We start from the raw sequence: 22,266 nt of genomic DNA on the forward strand, positions 1-22,266 counted from the left end.
ATCCCTTAAGACACTTTCATGTTTGTACATTTTATATAATAATTATAATTTGTTTGTATGAATAAATGAATTACTTATACTGTTTATTCGTGTAAGTAATATGTCTGTGAAGTGCCTCATCTAACAACTGTCCTCTAAGGTTGGACAGTTGTTAGAAACTGTCCAACCTTAGAGGACTTGACAGTGGAGGACAACCACTTTCACCGTGAACTGGAGCCTCATAGTTTATTCAAGATACGAAATATTGGAGGAAGGATGACAGCCATTGCCGCCACTTCATCCGCTGTACAGGATACGGTCGTTAGCTGAGAAATATACGACGATCTAAATCCTGGTTTTCTTTCAGCCAACATCCGTTTCTCCATGCTGCCCTAAAATGGAAGACTGCAGGATCTGCAAAAATGCAAAACTGAGGAAAATGGCAGACACTGCAGTTTTCCCTTGCCTTACTACTGATTTTGCAGATACTGCAAATGGGACCCACTAAATGAAGCATTGAAGAATCATTCTGAAACTGCAGTAACTTGTGCATTAGTGTTTCACGAGCCCAGTAAGTGGCATATCTCAATTTCGAAAATTTTGTAGATACTGCAGTTTTCCATTTTAGGGGAATATAGCAGGGGTGGGTCCAAAATGGTGAAAGCATTCACTTAATTTTGTAATTGATGCAACGGGTGAGGTTGCAAGCCTCATGTTCCTGCCACTTTCCCGCCCCTCAAAATACTGTATGATGGCGAATTTTTTTTTCAGTAAAATTCTAATTAAGTGAACGGTAAACAAAATAAGCATTTGATAAATAATATATACAGATTTCATTTTATTATTTTTTTTTTTTGTCTTTGCAGGCACATGCCAAGATTTTGAAGCATTTGCCGAAATCTATGCCCCTTACCTGCGTTTCCACCACACGGTAAGTATCTTTTCAACCATTGTCTAAAGTGAAGTTGTCATACACAGAACTAACGTCGTGTATGTCATCTTGATAGTTAATGTGGATATTGTGCCTGTTTAGTCTATATATATATATATATATATATATATATATATATATATATATATATATATATATATATATATATATATATATATATATATATATATATATAGTTTACTAACAGGACCTCATTGAAACTGGATAGTATCTTGCGAAGATATTTATTCAAATTCTTGACAATGAGGACTGTTAGCCCTGGAAAGCTTGTAACTATTTTTTTAATAAATATCTCCTCTAGATACCATCCAGTTTCAATGAGGTCCTGTTAGTAATTGTATTAATGCATAGAACAATTGTATAAGTGATAAACTTATATATATATATATATATATATATATATATATATATATATATATATATATATATATATATTTTTTTTTTTTTTTTTTTTTTTTTTTTTTTTTTGAAAGACTCATCCTAACTTCGGATAAATTGTTCACCTTGCATTATAAAGACAGCAGACAGGAATTACGATTCTCAACTACACAGCTGTTGACAATAATGCAAAGAAAAAACCAAAGTCAACAAAAATACGTCACTATCGGAGAACAAGAGCATAACTTATTTCTCCTGTCATTTCAGCAAGGGGAGGATGGTTACTGCTTCCCGCACAATGCTTCAGATTACTACGACGTCCGGGGGAGCGGCGACCCCTCCAGGCAGTGTAACCTCGACTATCAGTCCGTGAAGGACGGTTTGGTTCCCACGTATTGGCACGCGCAGATTGGCATGCGCAGATTTGTGTGAACCACGATATGATTTTTATTTACTTGAATTATCGATTGAATGATTGATTTTGATTTATTTCATTTTATCGATTGATTTATTTATTTTCGTAATTGGTACTTGATTGATTGATTTATTTTCGTAATATTTAATTATTGAGTGATTATTTATTTATTTTCGTAATATTTAATTACTGATTGAGTGATTGGTTATTTATTTGTTTTCGTAATTTTTAATTATTAATTGAGTGATTGATTGATTGATTGATTTTCCTAATATTTAATTACTGATTGAGTGGTTAATTATTTATTTATTTTCGTAATATTTAATTATTGATTGAGTGATTGATTGATTGATTTATTTTCGTAAGTGGGTATTAGGAGTTCTTGAACGAGATTTAGTCTCAGATTATATTTTCCTGCCATTATGTTTGTGATCTGAAGTTAGTTTCTCTGCATGAGAGAGAGAGAGAGAGAGAGAGAGAGAGAGAGAGAGAGAGAGAGAGAGAGAGAGAGAGAGAGAGAGAAAATGGGGCAAAGCTAATGACGATATGAAAGCAGTGTAGAGCACATTTTTGGCCATATTTTCCCATTAATACTCCGTCGATCTATAACATTACTGAAATTTTATATATGTATACATATGTAGATATATGTATATATGTGTGTGTATATATATATATATATATATATATATATATATATGTGTGTGTATATATATATATATATATATATATATATATATATATATATATATATATATATATATATATATATATATATATATATATATATATATTATTTTCCTTTTTTAAATATCAGTGTTTTATTCATATTGTAACCTTGCTAGTCGCGTAAATGGGCCTTTGGCTTCCAAACTAAGAACGTGTTCATATTAATAAGAAATAGTTGGACCGAATGGTCGTTGTATCCCATTTGTAAAATGACTAGTAATTAATAATGTAAATTATATATAAGCAAAGTTAATGACCAACCACGGCAAGCAATGAAAATTTCCAATACCTTTAGTGTCCTCAAGACTGTATAATGTTTATTTGAAGTTTATTAAAAAAAACAAATAATGAAGACGACAATGTTAGTAATGGACGATGACGATGCTAATGTTTGAAACTGCATCATTCTCTTTCAGCCTACTGGTCTTTCTACGGTTACAACCACAAGTGTGACCTCATAGGTGGAGAAAGAGATGCATTCTGGGAGTCTCTCGTAATAAAGGTTAGTAACAATCTCTCTCTCTCTCTCTCTCTCTCTCTCTCTCTCTCTCTCTCTATATATATATATATATATATATATATATATATATATATATATATATATATATATATATATAAAATAAAGGTAAATGAAAAGAAAGTGTAACAACGGAGTGGTGCTAAGCCTTTCAACTTACTGTCCTTTACTTGGCAAAGGACAGTAAGTCGAAAGGCCTAGCACCACTTGTTGTTTCACTTGTTTTGCACTTTCATCACGTTTCATATTTTTTGATTCAGATTATATAGATATATATATATACATTCATCACGTTCCATATTTTCGTGATTCAGATATATATATATATATTTATATATATATATATATATATATATATATATATATATATATATATGTATATATTATGTATATATACATATACATGTACATATCTTCTATTATCCATTTCACCAAATATGGTTGATTTTCAACGAAAAATATCCAAAATATCTTAAGCCATCCCACTCCTTATCTCATATATGACACGTTTACACACTTCCCAACTATTAGGACTTCTGGTTCAGAGAATCCTTCGATCCTTTCAACCCATTTGGAACTCTCTCTCTCTCTCTCTCTCTCTCTCTCTCTCTCTCTCTCTCTTCCTTTCTTATCAGTGCTGAATCTCAGACATTTTCACCCACCTATCCACTCTCACCTTTTGTCCGTGGCCGGGCTACCTGAAAAAGCTTTAATGGGAAGTTTTAGATGACAGTTGCAATATTTTAAATTTAATGAAGGTTTTAAAAGATAAAAATGTACACAACTTTATATAAGTTTTTATTATTATTATTATTATTATTATTATTATTATTATTATTATTATTATTATTATTATTTTATTATTATTATTTCACTGTAAGTGTGAAAAATCCGGAAATGCATTTAATGTGTTGTGTGTTCCAGTATAAATGTATATGTTTTTATTTGTTTTGTAAAATCATCACAGCGCTGAATGACCTCATTGGTCCCAGTGCTTGGCCTTAGGCCTAAACCTCATATTCCTTTCCATTCCATTCAAGGACGAAGCGAAAGAATGATAACGATTCAGCAGCTGAATTATTACTTAGTATATCTACCGGAGAGTTTCTCTCACAATCGTAAGCACTACTAATGTTCTCATGTCATTTCTGGTAATGAGGCTCATTAAAGGTACAGATGACCAGTGTTACTTGTAAATTTTACATGTATATTTTACATGTAAATTTACATTTTCAGTAGTGAATTGAAAATTCCTGAACCTCAGTTTTGTCGGTTATACCTCAACAAATGTGTGTGGGCATCTATTCTATAACAGAATCTAATGCCCTTTTCATTTTAGTTTTCTGTAAAAGAGTACTATTGAGATGACTTTGTCTGTCCGTCCGCAATATTTCTGTCCGCCCTCAGATCTCACAAAACTACTGAGGCTAGTGGGCTGTAAATTGGTGTGTTGATCATCTACCTTCCAGTCATCAAGCATATCAAATTGAAGCCCTCTAGCCTCGGTAGTTTTTATTTTATTTAAGGTTAAAGCTAGCCATGGTTGTGCGTCGGGCACCGCTATAGGCGACAACAACACAGGCTACTACCGGGCCATGGCTGAAAGTTTCATGGGCCACGGCTGAGAGTTTCATACAGCATTATACGCTGTACAGAAAACTCGATTGCGCCGAAGAAAATTCGACGTATTTTTTACTTGTTACTTTCACAGAGACAGAACCCAAGACTTTCTAAACTATTCCCTACCATAGTTAGTTAGCTAACTGCCCTCATTTTTCTTCCACCCGTGTTACCTATCAGCTTAAAAAAAAAAAAAACGAAAACTTGAATTGAAAAAGTTAATTTATACTAGGGGGAAAAATATCCCACGTTGAACTCAACTCTGACGTCTTATTATGGTAAAAGAGATTAATTAGCAAGCACCGTCAGATTACATGTTACGTAGATATGGTCTGTCAAATGGTTATACTTCGAGGGTAAAAAGTTAATTAAACTGAAAATATTTAATGCCGTTATGAGCAAGTGACTAGAATAAGTGCAGGTCTCTCATTTACTTTTTCAGTTAATTTGAAATTGTGTTCTAGATTATACAAACTTATTCATACTGTTTTTAACCCGGCAGCGGTACTCGCATGATGAAACCCGGATAGAACGGGCGAAGCTGTTGTTTGAGATGATGCCCTGTTGAATTAATTAGCCGTCTTTTCAAAGTTCAACCCTCATGAAGAACTGGGGGAACGAAAGGTTGTAGAGGAAATCAGTCGAAAAATTATAAATGTTGAAACATTTTTCAAGTTTTCAATTAATAGTTTTTCTTGGGGTTATTTCTTGGAGAGTAATGTTTATACACACACACACACACACACACACACACCTGTGAATGTGTGAGATATCAGTAGCATCCTTGCCTCCCAAACAAAGAAACTAGGTTCAATTTACTAGTAGATGAGTTGCTGTGATAAAATCGTATTGTTGACCTAAGCAGTGAATTAAGTACGTGGTAGTTAGATTTCCGTGGTAGTTACACAATGGTTAAAAATGGCTGAGAAATGGAAGGCTATTACCTAGTGACAACCCATCGAAGGTAATTGGGGTATGGTGTTACAAAAATAAATATCCAAGACATATGCCTACATTATAACCCAAATATCCAGCGAACATCCTTTGGGGCTGGGCATAATGTGGCCAGCCTCTTCTCATACATAATGTCTGACAACAGGCAGGCTAGCGTCTTTAGCTGCCACCCATTTTAAATGGAAGAAGATGTACATTGAAAAAAAAAATTAACAAAATTTATGAGCACGTATGTGCAGAGACTAATGAAAGAATTTGTAAGCCTTTACAAGATGAGAAAGTAAAAAGTAAATGTGAACAAGAGTTACAAATGTAAATGAAAGCTAGGAAGATGGAACAATGGATGTTGGTATGGATGGTGAAAAAATAGATTATGAGAATTGTATGAGTCTATGGGCATCATATGTATGAAGATGGCTGGATGAGAGAAAAGGTGGGTCAGAGAAAAAGGTGAAGAAAGGAAGGAGGTGGGCTACGTACAACAGATTCGGTAGAAGCTTTGAATGTCTATGCAAGGAAAGGGATTGTCTGTTGATCGACGTCTCCTTCATGGAAGTAAAGTGTGATGGTGACTGCCAAAGAATGGTTGAAATTGCGGAGATGATTTGTTAGCATAGTATGTGTGGATTAACAAGTGGAAAGGACGTGGGATGCGGAGCTATACAGAAATGGTAAAGGGGTTAGTGTAGGTGAAAGGATTGATCAGTGTTTTAATATTGGTCGGTCTTTTGGAAAGTGCGGAGGATAATAGGCTGGTGAACAGAGCGTTCAGTTGGAAGTAAGATGAACGGAAAGCAGAAAAAGTTTGATAGATGATATGAAAAAGGCGCTGGAAAGACTGGGCCTCAAAATCCAGAAAGCGAGAGAGTCGGTGCAAGATGTAGTTGAATGGCACACTGAATGTGTAGAAGGTACAGGTACATTGATGATGAGTCGTCTAGGTAGGTCTATGAAGAGGCTAATGTAGAATTTTTCAGCTCAGGGGATTCAGCTACGATTCAGCAGTCAGAGTATGAATACGGCAGTGGTAGTTGTCTTGTCATTTCTTAGGAACCACTAGCTGGTTGATGAAAGACCTAATGCCGAAAAAGAAATACACGTATACCTTTTCCCCTTTAGAAAGCGGGGGTTACCGATGGTGTTAATTCTCCACTTCACAGCAGTGCTTTTGTGCATGGCTGCGACCCAATACTGTTGACTAGCCTCCATGTGCCTAACCAATGGGTCAATTGGACCACTTATAAATATATATATATATATATATATATATATATATATATATATATATATATATATATATATATATATATATATGTGTGTGTGTGTGTGTGTGTGTGTGTGTGTGTGTGTGCGCGTGCGTGCGTGCGTGGCCAGCAGAGAGACTCCCCGATTTCATTCTTTGGATGAAAGACACAAGGTTTCAGGCCTTTCCCCTTCTCCCTTTTCATATCCTCATACAGAAAAAGCAACACTCCTAAACTCGGTGGTATCTTTGAACTCGAAATGTTTTTGTCCTTTAATTGTTTCCTCTGAGTTGAGTCTTATTTCAGGAGCGCACTTTTCCCCCGCTTAAATGGAAAGTCATCACTTGAAAAAATGTTGGTGTCTTGCGTGTGTGTGTGTGTGTGTGTGTGTGTGTGTGTGAAAAAATGTTGGTGTCTTGCGTGTGTGTGTGTGTGAAAAAATGTTGGTGTCAAATGTGTGTGTGTGTGTGTGTGTGTGTGTGTGTGTGTGTGTGTGTGTGTGAAAAAATGTTGGTGTCTTGCGTGTGTGTGTGTGTGTGTGTGTGTGAAAAAAATGTTGGTGTCTTGCGTGTGTGTGTGTGTGAAAAATGTTGGTGTCTTGTGTGTGTGTGTGTGTGTGAAAAATGTTGGTGTCTTGCGTGCGTGTGTGTGTGTGTGTGAAAAAATGTTGGTGTCTTGAACCGAAATGTTGGTGTCTTGCGTGTGTGTGTGTGTGTGAAAAAATGTTGGTGTCTTGCATGTGTGTGTGTGTGTGAAAAAAATGTTGGTGTCTTGCGTTGTGTGTGTGTGTGTGTGTGAAAAGTGTTGGTGTCTTATGTGTGTGTGTGTGTGTGAAAAAATGTTGGTGTCTCGCGTGTGTGTGTGTGTGTGTGTGAAAAATGTTGGTGTCTTGCTGTGTGTGTGTGTGTGTGTGAAAAAATGTTGGTGTCTTGGTGTGTGTGTGTGAAAAAATGTTGGTGTCTTGCGTGTGTGTGTGTGTGTGAAAAAATGTTGGTGTCTTGCGTGTGTGTGTGTGTGTGAAAAAATGTTGGTGTCTTGCGTGTGTGTGTGTGTGTGTGAAAAAATGTTGGTGTCTTGCGTGTGTGTGTGTGTGTGTGTGAAAAAATGTTGGTGTCTTGTGCGTGTGTGTGTGTGTGTGTGTGTGTGTATGTATGTGAGAGTTTAAAATCTTCAGTAACTTTTCATTTACATAAGATTTTGAATTTACTGATCCATTTCAAGTACATTGTGATACAATTCTAATAAAGAAAACAAGATATATAAAGCATTTGTGATATGTAATTCTAATAAAAGAAAACAAGTTATATAAAGCATTAACAGTTATTGAAGTTATCACCATAATGTTTACAATATGATTGAAAATACCATTTTTATATCTAGAGATATTTTTGTCAATCTCATCCTTTTTCATACGTTCCTATTGCCATCTCGCATTGGGGTCGGCCGCTCGAGTCTTCATTCTCGATAAATTTCGACCCCAAGTTCGAATGTTTACTAATTCTAACTTAATTTAGGCCCGACATGCCGTATACAGTGTAATTACATTTGTTTATTTCACTTTGATGGCAGCGTATATTAATTTTGATAAAGTAAAATGAAATTCAGCAAATGGAAGATTAACTAAATCGAAAAGATGTAGAAACTCCCAAATGCATTTCAGTCTTCTAATTCCCCCAAGGTGCTTTTAACAGGTTCGTGACTGGGACCTTGACCCGCGCATGCACGAGGTCAGGTTTAGCCAGAAGGACGGCTGGTACACCAGGATCCCCGGGCACTACGAGACCCGGGATGAGACCCACCCCGTGGCATACGTGGGCAAAGCCAACCACGGGTTCTATCACGACGACGGGGGTACCAACACCTGTTGCTATTACGAAGACACCCGCAATCCTGGTGAGAAATGAAATGTGTATTGGTCAAGATTGTCTTAGCTTCGGAATTCTCTTCCCACTTTTGTTTTTCTTGACTACTTTAACCCTCGTCCTTTGAGAAGCAGAAGGTTCATCACTTCCTTCCTAGCTGTCCCTAGCTTCTTCCATCCTTTTCCTTTCTCTTTTAATTTTCTATAAAAGAAAACTGTTATGCCGGCTTTGTCTGTCCGTCCGCACTTTTTCTGTCCGCCCTCGGCTCTTAAAAACTGTGAGGCTAGAGGGCTGCAAATTGGTATGTTGATCGTCCACCCTATAATCATCAAACATACCAAATTGCAGCCCTCCAGCCTCAGTAGTTTTTATTTTATTTAAGGTTAAAGTTAGCCATAATGTACTTCTGTTACCGCCATAGCTACCAAGCAACACAGGCCTCCACCGGACCGTGGCTGAGTTTCATGGGCCGCGACTGCACAGAAAACTCGAATGCGCAGAAGAAACTCCAACGCATTTTTTACTTATTTTCTTCTTCGGGTATGGGCTAGGAAAGGGCATTGTGTTTTTCAGCCAGTAGGCCTTTCAACTACGAACTAGTATTTATCAACAATTGCCATGGAAAGTGTTTAACTTTGAGCAAATTCTCCAGGGAAAACTCATCGCTCAACTAATATCATTATCATTTAGATGATAAAGTGACAGATCTTTGTTGTAGAAGTGTCTTTTTTTTTTTTTTTTTTTTAGTATTAGCCACATGCATCGTTAATGACTTAACAGCTGCTTAACAGAATCGGTTAAGATCGACCATAAATGGCCATGGCACACTACCAGCCCCCTTCCAAAAGCGTTGAATATATTGAAAGATGCTTAAGCTTCTCTTTTCTTTTATTTTATGTCAAGTTGGAGGGTAAAATGGTTGTTTAATCGAGCATTAGTGTCTGATATGTTCACTACTATTGTTTTATCTAAGATATAATTTAAGTGATAACAGCATTAGCATGAGCAGGAAATAAAATGACTAAACAGTTAAATAAAAAAAAAAAAGGCTCATCAGAAAGTAGCAAAATCCTTTTGGCCGCAAAATAAACATTCCATTAACATAAGCATTTAGTCTCACTACCAAAAATGGCTTGTATTTATAGTTTGTAAACAACAGAGTTGCCAGCAGCTATTTAAACCGTCATTTGCAGCGGAACTATGAAGGTTTTTCGATTTAAAACCTTTAAACGATGCTGTTTTCATCCTCTCATGCAAATATAAAAGATTACATATAAAACCCCATTCCATGACGTAAAATATTCGAGTGGTTCGAGTCTTTTTTTTTTTTTTGTTGAAAAAATGTTGATGGAGAGAATACTTTTTTCATCAGAGGAGGTTGTACCCTAGGAAATTAATCCACTGGGTGATCTGCGGCTGAGTGTTCCTTTTTTAAAAATACAGAAATCGTTTCAGTGTTATTGTCATGAGTTTCTGGTGCTGTGTTTTTTTGACAAGCTGTGTATTTATGTATTTAAAAATCGATGATTTTGAAGTAAAACCAGGAAGAAGTCTTGGTTTTTGGTTAGCTGCTGCTGATAATAGCTGACAGTTGATAAAATTTCAACGTTTAATCTCTTGTTTTCCCACTTTATCATATTGATTCCATTCGTCACAAGGGGCCAGGTTAATGGTAGTTTCGTTTGCACTCACCACTGTGGAGGCCCCCAGGTCAAGCCCCACTGTCTGTGTGAACTAGGAACAGGGGTTAGGGGCGGCCACAGGTTTACCTGTTGAGCCATTAGCGGCCATCTGCCTGGTTACTCCAGGTCATACCGTGGTTGTTAAGGGGTTATTTGGGTGCTAATCGTTTATGTGTATGTTCTGTCTTTAAACTCTGCCCAACAGCAAAATAACCTGTCCTTTGCCCATTGGTGCTCGTTGGCTCATTTAAGAGCACAAGTCACTCCAGCTAAAATTTAAATAAATTAAGAATACCCAAGCACAGTAAATCCTTAAGCTTTTTCAGTTCTAAAGAGAGAAACCTTTATTTTAGATTGAAATGAAAGATAAACTTGCTAATTCCCGGAAAAGATTAACCAAGCTACAGTATGTACTGTAATTCACTTCAGAAATTCTTCCTTGGTAGGTATGTTATTTCCCTTTGAAGTTGATAGCTGGTTTTAGGTAGTAATATTTGTATTAGTGACTCTGTCAAAAACTTGACAAGGACGTTAAGAATACAATGCAGAAATAAAGATCAGTTTGTACATAAATGTTGCTATATTTCACATAGATGATTATGATCAAGTATAATTTCCTTAGTATGGTCTTATTATATTATTTTTTAATTACTGAGCATTTATGAAATCTGATAAAATCGAACAAAGCCTGGTAGCCAGAATACAGACCTACATTTTAGATTAGAGAAAAAATAAAATTTAAAAATTTATCATAGTTTGTCAAACCAGGGACTGAAGTCAGTTGCAAGGGCAAGAATCCCTGTGAGGCACTAAACCTCAGTAACTGGTCTCTGATCCTTTTCCTGGCGACAGTAAGTTAGACACTGATTGTGGGCTTTGCAATATTGGTATCGTGCAAACTTTCCTTTCACCAGAGAAGAGAAATCACTTCCTGTCTGTTTTTATTGTTTATAGGTCATGTCTTCTTTCCGCCCTTATTTCATGTTGTCTGGCTGATAAGGTACCGCTTTTTTTCTTTTCATCTTGCCGAATGGATTTATAAATTATAAGAACTCTCGAAATTTACTAAATGCTTATCTAGTCTGTGGTCAGTGAAATCTTAAAAAATGTACGTAAAGTAAATATTCACGCGTGCCATTTTTTTTTTTTTTTTTTTTTTTTTTTGATTGACAGCAACTAGAACATGAACAAAACTTTTATTCAAGCTGTAAAAGAAATTAAGCCAGGCCAATTTACTCAGGGAAAGAAAAAAGAAAGGTAACTTTTTTAACAGAACGGCGATTTGGACAATACCTGTCATTGCAGTGACCTCGTTTGTCACGCGATTGAACCTGCCACTGACCATCCTCTCTCTCTCCTCTCTCTCTCTCTCTCTCTCTCTCTCTCTCTCTCTCTCTCTCTCTCTCTCTCTCTCTACTAACGATATACAGTAGATCTCGAACTGCGTAAGACACAGTTGCCCAGATTGTTAAGTGCCAGTCAGTCACTCTTTACAAAAATTATCCAGGGCTTAGGAATCTACGATTGATATCCAGTAGAATAGTTACAATTATTGCTGAAGCCCATGTCTGTGAATGGGAGGCTAGTAATGCTATTAGTTTTTTATGTTCTGTGGGTCAGAAAAATTTTGTCGAAGATAGAAAATTTTGAGAGGCCAAAATGCCGCTTAAGTGCCAAACCGCCCCCAAGAGAAAAGAATGAAAAACGTCATATGGGTCCAGAAATAACGAAGCACATTTAAAAGAGCCCATGAGTTGTAGACAACCTGATGAACATGAAAATTGCTCTTGGCTCCAGATCTTGTGCATTCTAGTAAAAAGCAATAATAATCGGCAATTTTTAAGCATTGGTAAGGTTTTACATTCGAATCTTTCTAAATCTGACTTGACGACATAATCCAAGATGAGATTTGAGAACCAGGTAATCTTGTGTTGATTTCTAAGACCTCTCATAACATCTAGTTTAGCAGCGGCTTGGGCGGGAAAGTTTCATATAAATGGTAAAATCTGTGTAGAAGGCTAATCAACAAGGAGTACTTTAGATACTTTGATCCGCTGACCCAGGTGAATTTCTATAGTTGTCTTAGCGCGCCGGTAGTTGTCGAAAGTAGAAAGTGAAAATAGGAAGGAATTTATAAAAAATATTTGGTACTGCAGCGACAATATGCTTAAACAAACAGAAGTAAAGGAGACTTAAAACAAGCAAGGGAGCCGTTTCAGAGGCAAATCCAGACCTACTACTACTACTACTACTACTACTACTACTACTACTAATAATACTACTAATAATAATAATAATAATAATAATAATAATAATAATAATAATAATAACCGTGATGTTTCATTGCTTGGTACTATCAAGGAAATGACTGAATAACTAAAGTAAAAAAAAGCAAAAACGCGTTACCTGTTGCATTAATATTTTAGTATTTTTTCTAAATGTTTTTCGTTGAAGCAACGCGTAAGAACCTGGGTAAAAACAGTTGTACCGCAGAGAAAATTATTCATTTTGTTTACTTAACTTCAAGAGAAGCTCTTCTTTATATCTTGTTAAACTACCATCTTAAATCTAAGTCTCTGTCGTCGAACTTGCCTTCTACCCCGTTAAACCAAACATTAAACTGACGTAAATGTTTCCATATGCTTTTAGGGGATCCAAATCAGTACATGGAGACATGGCTTAACCTCGTGGAACTGAAAAATGGCACTGAAGACTGGATGATGGATCCAGACACATCGGTTTGGGGTGGTCTGCAAGTCCCCACTCTGAGACCGGACTTTGATCTGTGTAATTTGAATGGCTGCACCGGATCTCATGTTCAGGTGAGGAAATTTGAAGTGTTGTTCTTTGTACCTCAAAGGAAATTGTTTAGAAGCACTTGTTATCTGTTATGTAGGAAATATTTTCAGCTTTCTTGCTTTCTTGTTACCATTTATTATTTAAAAACCTTAATACTTATTTATTTTTGGATTTTTGGTCTTTACAGCGTTGAAGAATTGGTGCCATATACCATTCTACAGAAAGATATTTTAATCTGGTTGTTTTTCATTGCCTTCGAGCGAAGTATGCTGTATGTTTGAGCAGAGCAAAGTAATCAAAATTCATCCATTTTTCGGACATTGTGTGATCTCGTATGAAACAATAGTTTTCTTACTCTTGAAATTCTCTTCATTTTTTGTGCAAACATGCCAGCGTTTCGCCTTTCTTATAAAATATACTTAAAAACGTGACTGGTAGATTTAACTTTGTTTTCAAGAATTCTGTTCTAAAAATAAATTAGCTTGCTGTATTTACATACCAAGCTTTTAAGATCTTTCGTAACTTAAAATTTGCCGTAATATCATTTGATTTTCATTCCCAAATTTTAGTCACACAAACTATGATAGAGGTCTGTCGCTCAGGGAAGGCATTAATTTCCTTGCATCAAGGAATTTATTTAAAATAACTTCAAGGTTGTGTTCCATTATCATTCATCCAAACTTTGAAATTAAGCTTTCTTAGAACCAAGCCCCAAAGACTTTTTCATCTTCAGGGTACACTCTGTCAAGTAATAAAGTTAACATTAGTCTAATTCAAAAGTCCTTGAATGTGGGCAGGTTGTATAAAATTTAATAAACATCAAACCACTAGCGCTAAAATTCTAAGGCCTTATGGAGTTAGACTTCAGACGAAGATAAATTTAAACTGTGAAGAATTCTTGGTATTCAACGACTGAAACGTCCACTCAAAGTGGATTTTAGGTTGAGGGATTTTCTCTTTTTCCAAGTACCACAAACCTTTGTGATAAAGCACGCTGTCATGATTTAAACAGTAAAATGATATGTCCTCTATTTTCTCTCTTTTTGTAGATATGCGGCACGTGTGGATGTGCAAAGAGCGACATTGGAGACGAACCATTTTAGTAAGAGGAAACTAGTGGAATGATCAGTCTGAAATAACAAGTAATTTTTTCTCCTGTCATCATCCCTTTCTTCTTTACCTTCTGTAACTCCACACTGAATGAGTTCTTGATTCAGCTGGATTTTTGAAAATTGTCATTCATAGTTTCTTGATTCAACACTGACTTCTTTTAGAAATTGTCTTGCTCCTGAACTATTTAGATACCAAAAATAAACGTTGCTCCTGAACTATTCCCTAATTTTAACAGTAATTATTGGCTGTTGGATAAAATAAATGCATGAAATTGAGTTATCAAAACTCTCAGTAGTTGATTTGGAATGGTGGGTTTCCAAGTACCATATGCTCCCATTCTGATTTTTTCTTTCCCATACTTAAAAGCGATGTATTTTGGTAAACAGATCGATTGGGTGCCAAAACTAGAGTCTTGCGGCTCCGCTGCAAGAAACATGTATTCGCACAGAGATTTCGATGACGTGTTGACACGTCATTTACAATCCAGCATCGTAGATCATGATGATGCATTACTGTGTTATATTGTAGTAATCTTTTGATGCATTCATAATGCACTGTTAACACAGCCTCAGAATGAAACTATAGCATTAATTCACTACATTACAGCGTTGTCCCTAGGCATGTCTAGAGACTCCGGGAAAATCTGACAGATATTGAGTCGAGTTAGGTATTTTGTGTGATGTTGACTTTGCGATTGAGTTTGATTTTATCGTGAATGTTTCACCCAGTAACTGCGTTTTCCTAGATGAGGCACCATCTAGGAAAAGAGCATTATGCATCTATGGATCCCATGGACTTTGTACCATTTCATTATTACTACATTTTAAAAACATGAATACAAAGCGATTGTTTTTAGTGACTTTTTTAACTTTTTGAAGTCAGATACATGAAAAATGTCGGCAAAATAATAAGAGAAAAGCTAATGTGGTCTCGGGAAGCGTAAGACAATAGACTTGCATCCGTCCAGCCCAGTCTCTCTGCACAGTTAGGCAGAATGAACCTTGGTCCTTGGTTGAGACAATATTCATCGGGTAACATACTAAATGTTGAGACTTTCCGCCTTTCAGCCTTCGACCAACTTCTGTTACCACTAGCACCATTATATCAAGTATAGTAATGCCACAGAGATTGCCAGAACTGAGTACTCGCATAACTGCAGACATTGCAGAGGGAAAGCTACGCATGCTGAAGGTTTGGAAATGAGGCAGCTTGATGTTACCACGAACGAACATTGTCTGCAAAGCTGTAACAACTGCCGATTCATGAATTTTGTGCGGACTTTGAGGGTTAGGCTTTGGGAAGGTCTTGTAGTACAAGAGAGGCAACAAGATTGGCAAGACTTCACTATTAAATATTTCTTAGCAGGGAATGGTGACGTGTGTGTGTTTTATTATTAATAGCTAAGAAAGGAGGGTTTCGACAAAATACTCTTGTCGTTGAGGACAGAGGTGCATCACTGGACAGTAAATGAATGTGTTACAATAAAGTATTTTGCCGGTGAAAACTGTTTGCCGGAATCTTATAGGCTCAGAGAAGCAAGGCAGTGTTTATGGCTGTTTGATGTGCACTCAGAAAAAAAGATGACAAACACTGTGCATATAAGATGGAATTTAAAAGATTATGCTGATAATCAGCTTTGTATGCAATAAGTATTGCTTAGAACGATTAATATATTGCTTTCAAAAAAGTTGAGAGTATTTGAATGGAGAAATATGCAAAGCAGTCATATATGTGGACAGGGTGAAAACAAATTGAATTTGATACTTCAGGACTCTGGGATTTATAAATTACATAAAATCGTAGTGTAAGCATGATGTAAGAGCAGATGATGAGTGTTTCAACCTCAGAAAATCAGGAGAAATATAAGTTATTGACATAATATGAAAAACAATCGCAAGGTCTGCTTTTGAGTGTAATGCACTTGCTATGAATTGGATCAATGGATAATAAAAGCGCTAATTATTATAGTTTTAATGTTTCGATATTATATAAATATATACATAGACTGTCTTTTCCAGCATCAATATTGAGGTATCAGTTTACAAAGGCAGTTTTACACTTCCCACTTCAAAGAGAAGGGAGACGTATCAAATTCAAAGTACCAATAAAGCCTTTATTTGAAAAGTCAAAACAACTTACGGAAGAGGGCCCCTGGGAGAACTGACTCAGCCATAGCAAGGAATATTAAAGGAAGGAAAATGCCCTCCTCCTCCTCCTCCTCCTCCTCCTCCTCCTCCTCCTCCTCCTCCTCCTCCTCCTCCTCCTCCTCCTCCTCCTCCAATACACATATTCATACGTTTATATTAGGGCTTAGTATTTATTCACGTATAAATTTGTTTGCGTCTTATTACGAATGAATGAGTTTATATTTGAATTACTCCTTCTTGTGCTTTGCATTCAAGCAATGAAGATCTTTATTAAAGTCTTTGCATCAACTGGTTTATGGTAATTTCAAAATGATGATTTGGTGAGTGAGCTCCGTTCTTTGTCCTTTTAGAGAAAATGTAGAGCAAGCCACATTAGGTTTTTAGTTCTCTGTAAAAGAAAACTACTGTGCCGGCTTTGTCTGTCTGTCCGCACTTTATTCTGTCCGCACTTTTTTCTGTCCGCCCTCAGATCTTAGAAACTACCGAGGCTAGACGGCTGCGAATTGGTATGTTGATTATCCACCATCCAATCATCAAACATACCAAATTGCAGCCCTCTAGCCTCAGTAGTTTTTATTTTATTTAAGGTTAAATTTAGCCATAATCGTGTTTCTGGCAACGATACAGGATAGGCCACCACCGGGCAGTGGTTAAAGTTTCATGAGCCGCGGCTCATTCAGCATTATACCGAGACCACCGAAAAATAGATCTTTTTTCGGTGGCCTTGATTATACGCTGTAGCGGCTGTACAGAAAACTCGATTGCGCCTGAGAAACTTCGGCGCATTTGTTACTTTTTTTTTTTTTTTTTTTACTTGTCAGTTGCACTTGCATATGCATATGCGCGTTCAGAAATCTCCCCTTCTAATGAGAACCACTTGAACCTCATTCTGACATCTGGCGAGGGTTCGAATCTAAGGCCTTTGTAATCACATGCTTATTCAAAAATTGTGAAGGAATCGAGAAGTTAGGAAGGCTATTACAAATACATATTTACCTGTAGATGATATATATATATATATATATATATATATATATATATATATATATATATATATATTATATATATATATATACATTATATATATACATATATATATATACATACATACATACATACATACATACATACATACATACATAAGGGACCTCTAGACCAGTGACTACAATGATTGATTGGCTAGCGTGAGGCAGCAAGTTAGAATTAGAACGATTTGGGAATTTATTTCTCATTGAAATCTATAGCGCCTTCGCAGACTTAAGAAGAGGGGAGGGGTGGATTTAAATATTCTGTAGTTAGTCTGCCGTGGCTGGTCCCAGAGACTCTGAAGAACGGAAGGATACCATTTTTATCCCAAAATACTTGCTGATAACGGAAGTATGCTTATGGCAGTCACATCAACATTTAGGAAAAAATAAGATAAGTTTTTAGACTCAGTTCCTATTTAAGCTACGCACACATAATTTTTTTTTAATGTAATAATGAAGCTTTACAGTAAAACAACACGTGATATATGAAAATTCTCCAAGAAGCGGAATACAGTGATGGCAGAATTTAAAAACTGTCTTTAATTTGAACACCCACCCCTTCTCCCGGAGTACTATGCATTTCAAAAGTATTTCCGTGGACCTGAAAGCAAAAGGTTCCTCCACCAATTATTTAAAGTACATTTCCTGCCTTAAATAATTATTGCTTTAGGTTCCCAGTCCATTTGCATTTTATAGGATGGTAATGCACATAGGGTGCTTTTCACTGACCACCTCTTTACATGTCTGTTTTAGTGTTATGGATGTTGTCTGTACTGATCTAGAGCCGGGAGATTACTGGATGGTTTTTCAGTTAAATTCACTAATTTTCGTACTGACTGGTTTTTCAGTTAAATTCACTCATTTCCATCTTATATGTGCAGAATTTAAGTTGTGGCTATCATCATTTCTCTGTAACGCAAAAGGTTTCATTTTTGTGGATGTACGAGTATAATGACCTAGAGTCTGGAGATGACTGAATTATTTTTCTGTTAAAATCACTACTTTTCATCTTTTATGTGTGTGGTATTTAAATTGTGGTTATCATCATCTCTCTGTAAGGCAAAACGTTTTCAGTTTTCATTTTGACATCTTCCAAAATCTCGTACATTTTGAATTCTTAAAGGGATATTCCAAATGCCATTGAAATATTCATTTAAATCTTCCAAACTCCATGCAAACAACAAACGTTCCTGTTGTTGGCTAAGCTCGTAAAATACACAAACCTGCATTCATTGACCAAATATCATCAACATACATCGTTTTAACGATTAACTGGGTATTTTTTTTTTTCAAGTATGCGCTCAAAATAACGCCCAGGCTTCTTATTTCTTGATAAAATTGAAGTTCGGGGCGATTTCATATCCAAGAGTGTAGAAGTTACCAAAGTAAAACATTCTACATAGTCAAAATTTTCTTATAATTTTTTATTTTTTTTATGAAAGTTCTGGAGAAGTAACTCCGCAAAAATGTTGGTAATTACATTGTATCCTCAGTTTTCTCGCCAGCGTTTTTCCTTGCATAAGTTTTGTAGCGTCCCTCGGAAAGAAAAATTGTTAACAGACTATAATAACTTTAATAGCTTTCGCCGTTCTTGAACCAACGAAAATGGGCTTTAATAATTAGAGTATATTAACAGTGAGGCGTCTGCATTATAAGATCGCATCTCTGATATCATATACAAAGGTATTCGTTTCTGGTTTGATTCATAACTCCTCGTTACTGTGTTAGAAATGCCTGTGGCATGTCCATTTTTTAACTCGCAAGAATTGACATTCTTTTCTCTTCCAAACAAATTCGGAGGGCGCATACATCAAAGCACATCCTTACACAGGTAAATGAAAAAAGGGGGTCTTTGATGTTACCAGGAAACCTTCTGTGCTTCAGGTTTCAACGGAAGCAATCAAAACAAAATTGCCTCTTGCGCCGAAAGAAGCGGCTTTTTTTTCTTCTTCTTCTTCTTCTTGGTTTCTGTATGATCCACTTCTCCAGGAAGCCGTGGAGTTCCTTGTTCTTTATGACCTAGAACTATGTTGATGTGTATGTGCACATATAAACGTGCCCATTCACACACACACACACATCTATAAATGTATGTATATATGCATATATATATATATATAGCTTAATGATAAATAATATTGCCAAGACCAGGAAGAACATTCTTTATTGTACAAGCTTTCAGGTATAAAACCTCATCATCAGGCTGAAAAAACCGACAAGGATGAGAATCAATAAAATTACAATAAAATGAATTGTCATAATAAATCTTCAGCAAAAATACTAACGAAATATATAAAATGAACAAGTAAATACAAACTAAAAGGGTGAGACGTAAAATAACGAAAATTAAAAACACAAACATAAGATGAACTCAATACGCACTTTGATTAATAGAGCCTACAATGTTTGTTGTGATTTTAATTTATTTCAAGATATGGTTTTCTCCAGAATTATTTTTCTGAAAACTCATATCCCATTTTTGTATTTTATTCTGAAAAATTTTTTAAATGAAAAGTTTTGTCCCAGACTGGTGTACAGTACTGCTAGTAAAGATGTAAAGTACATTAAATTGCCTTACCTTGGTCATAGTAGCTATATGGTCCGAAAAAAAAGTTACAAGAAATACTTAAGCATTGTTTCCCTCAAATCAGTTTCCGGTTTGTTTTCTGTAATCCTTTTACAATAAGATCACTTTTGAGAGAGAAGCCTACTCTGCCTGTGGACCTTAATTCCTGTGTCGTTTACTTGTTCACTTGTTCGCAGTGTGGTCTGCGATACGTGGGATCTAGTTCCCGCTGGCTCAGACACAGAATTTTGGAACACAGAGGTCTTTCTATTAGAACTAGGTTTCCCTTTCCAAACCACCCTTTTCTGCCATTAGAGAACACAGTTTAACACAGGACCATCCTTTCACTGACCTGGATTTTCGGGTTGTCTTTTTGTTCAAATAGACTGGACCTTTTAATTTCAGAGTCGCTGACTATTAAAAAGATGAAGCCGGAATTGAACAACAACTCGTCTGGTATTCAACTAGCTATCGTAATTTCATAGTAGGTACTCAATTAGGTCGTTAAATATTTTACTTTGTGAGTGGTAGTTTGTTTACATTTCACTTTAGTTTTATTTTCATATTTTTATGTTTGTGTTTTTAATTTTTCGTTATTTTACGTCTCACCCTTTTTAGTTTGTATTTACTTGTTCATTTTATATATTTCGTTAGTATTTTTGTGAAGATTTATTATGACAATTCATTTTATTGTAATTTTATTGATTCTCATCCTTGTCAGTTTTTTCAGCCTGATGATGAGGTTTTATACAAAGCTTGTACAATAAAGAATGTTCTTCCTGGTCTTGGCAATATTATTTATCATTAAGCTAAGATTTCAAGTAGCTGAGTATATATATATATATATATATATATATATATATATATATATATATATATATATATATATATATATATATATATATATATATATATATATTTAAATGTCTCTCTCTTGGCAGGTCTATTTCTGACATGTAAGTGGTACCCCTTGAAGGGTCTATTCTTTCTCTTGTTGTTTTCTATTGTATTCCTCGATTACCTGCTTCAAGTACCCTGTTGTACTATTTGTTCCTTTGTAAGTTATTCTACTCATCCCTCTTCAGAAGTTCATCCTAAGTCTCGATTATCTTGTCTGTAGTTATGTTTCGGATGCGGATAGTATCTTTGGTTTGGGTATGCAACTTAGTTTATTTTAAATGTTCCCAAGACCAATACTGTTACTATCACCATATTGTATACCTGCTCGTACTCTATTCTCTGAGAACAGGAAATTAAATCCCTCACTTCTGTTAGCGTTTTAAGTTTAGAGGTAAGTAGTTTTATACACTTGAAGGATCATATATGTGCGATCTTTGGATCCTGCTTTGTTTTCTTCCTAGTATCAGGGGCGGTCCTCATACGCTATTCTTCCATCTTATAAATCAGAGGTTCCCAAACTTTTTGTTCCTCAGTACCCCTTGGGCTTTTTTATAGGTTCCCATGTACCCCTAACACTAAAAATTAAGCTTAATATTAAAAAAGAACATTTTAATATTTTGATATTTTAAATTTATGGAGTCTGCATGTGTAGAATACATAGGTATCTTAAATGGTGATAACAGAAATAAAGCAGTTACTAAGGTAATTTATATTTTGATCCAGCACATACAATTGTACAGTAGTAATTATTTTCTTCAGACCAAATGTACCCCCTGAAACGTGCAAATGTACCCCTGGGGGTACATGTACCCCAGTTTGTGAACCCCTGTTATAAATGATCAAGCTGTATCCAAGTTGGACCTACCCCAAGTCGTCGGAGGCTTGTCCTTTGTTTCTGTCATCCACACGTCAGAAGACTTGTGTTTCATGCTGTGCCTTCTTTTATGTGCTAGCACACAAGATGCAAAAAGTGTAAAGAATTCGAGAAGTTAAGAGGGTTTTGTGTCTGTTGTCGTTAAATGTTCAGTTATGTTCTGTTGTGTGATAAAGATTCATGACACTGCCCTTGTCGAAGAAGATGAGGAAGGGTATTTGAAACAAACATGAAAAAAATAAATTTGACTAGTACCAACATCTAGATCAAGGTCTTTTTCTTGATGAAAACAAATTTAAACAATCTTTTTCGATTGTCACCTGTTTAACTCAAGGATGTTTTGCTGCTGACTGAAAAGATTGTCAGAAGACTAGTTACAAACAACAGGAATCCGCTGCACCACAGTTTTAAATGGCTTTGACAAACAGTGCAAACCCTCTCCACCTGACGCATTAGTATAAATTGGAGCAAATGTTCCACTGAGCATGCGCAACCAAGACTACTCCC

The 22,266-nt window shown here is 35.8% G+C and overlaps 1 protein-coding gene across 1 annotated transcript in view; it reads left to right on the plus strand.

Annotated features, from left to right (window-relative positions):
* The window catches only part of LOC136830969 (uncharacterized), a 34,471-nt gene extending 20,012 nt beyond the window's left edge, over positions 1-14,459 (plus strand). The window contains exons 2-8 of the mRNA XM_067090925.1: positions 846-910; positions 1,577-1,717; positions 2,361-2,382; positions 2,870-2,955; positions 8,480-8,681; positions 12,982-13,154; positions 14,181-14,459. Of these exons, the coding sequence (XP_066947026.1) occupies positions 846-910; positions 1,577-1,717; positions 2,361-2,382; positions 2,870-2,955; positions 8,480-8,681; positions 12,982-13,154; positions 14,181-14,234 (743 nt within the window). The 3' untranslated portion in view covers positions 14,235-14,459. The remainder of the gene's footprint in view (positions 1-845; positions 911-1,576; positions 1,718-2,360; positions 2,383-2,869; positions 2,956-8,479; positions 8,682-12,981; positions 13,155-14,180) is intronic.
* The last annotated feature ends 7,807 nt before the right edge of the window (positions 14,460-22,266 follow it).

The sequence above is a fragment of the Macrobrachium rosenbergii genome, chromosome 47 (assembly GCF_040412425.1).
Source record: "Macrobrachium rosenbergii isolate ZJJX-2024 chromosome 47, ASM4041242v1, whole genome shotgun sequence".
In the NCBI taxonomy this organism is placed as follows: Eukaryota; Metazoa; Arthropoda; class Malacostraca; order Decapoda; family Palaemonidae; genus Macrobrachium; species Macrobrachium rosenbergii.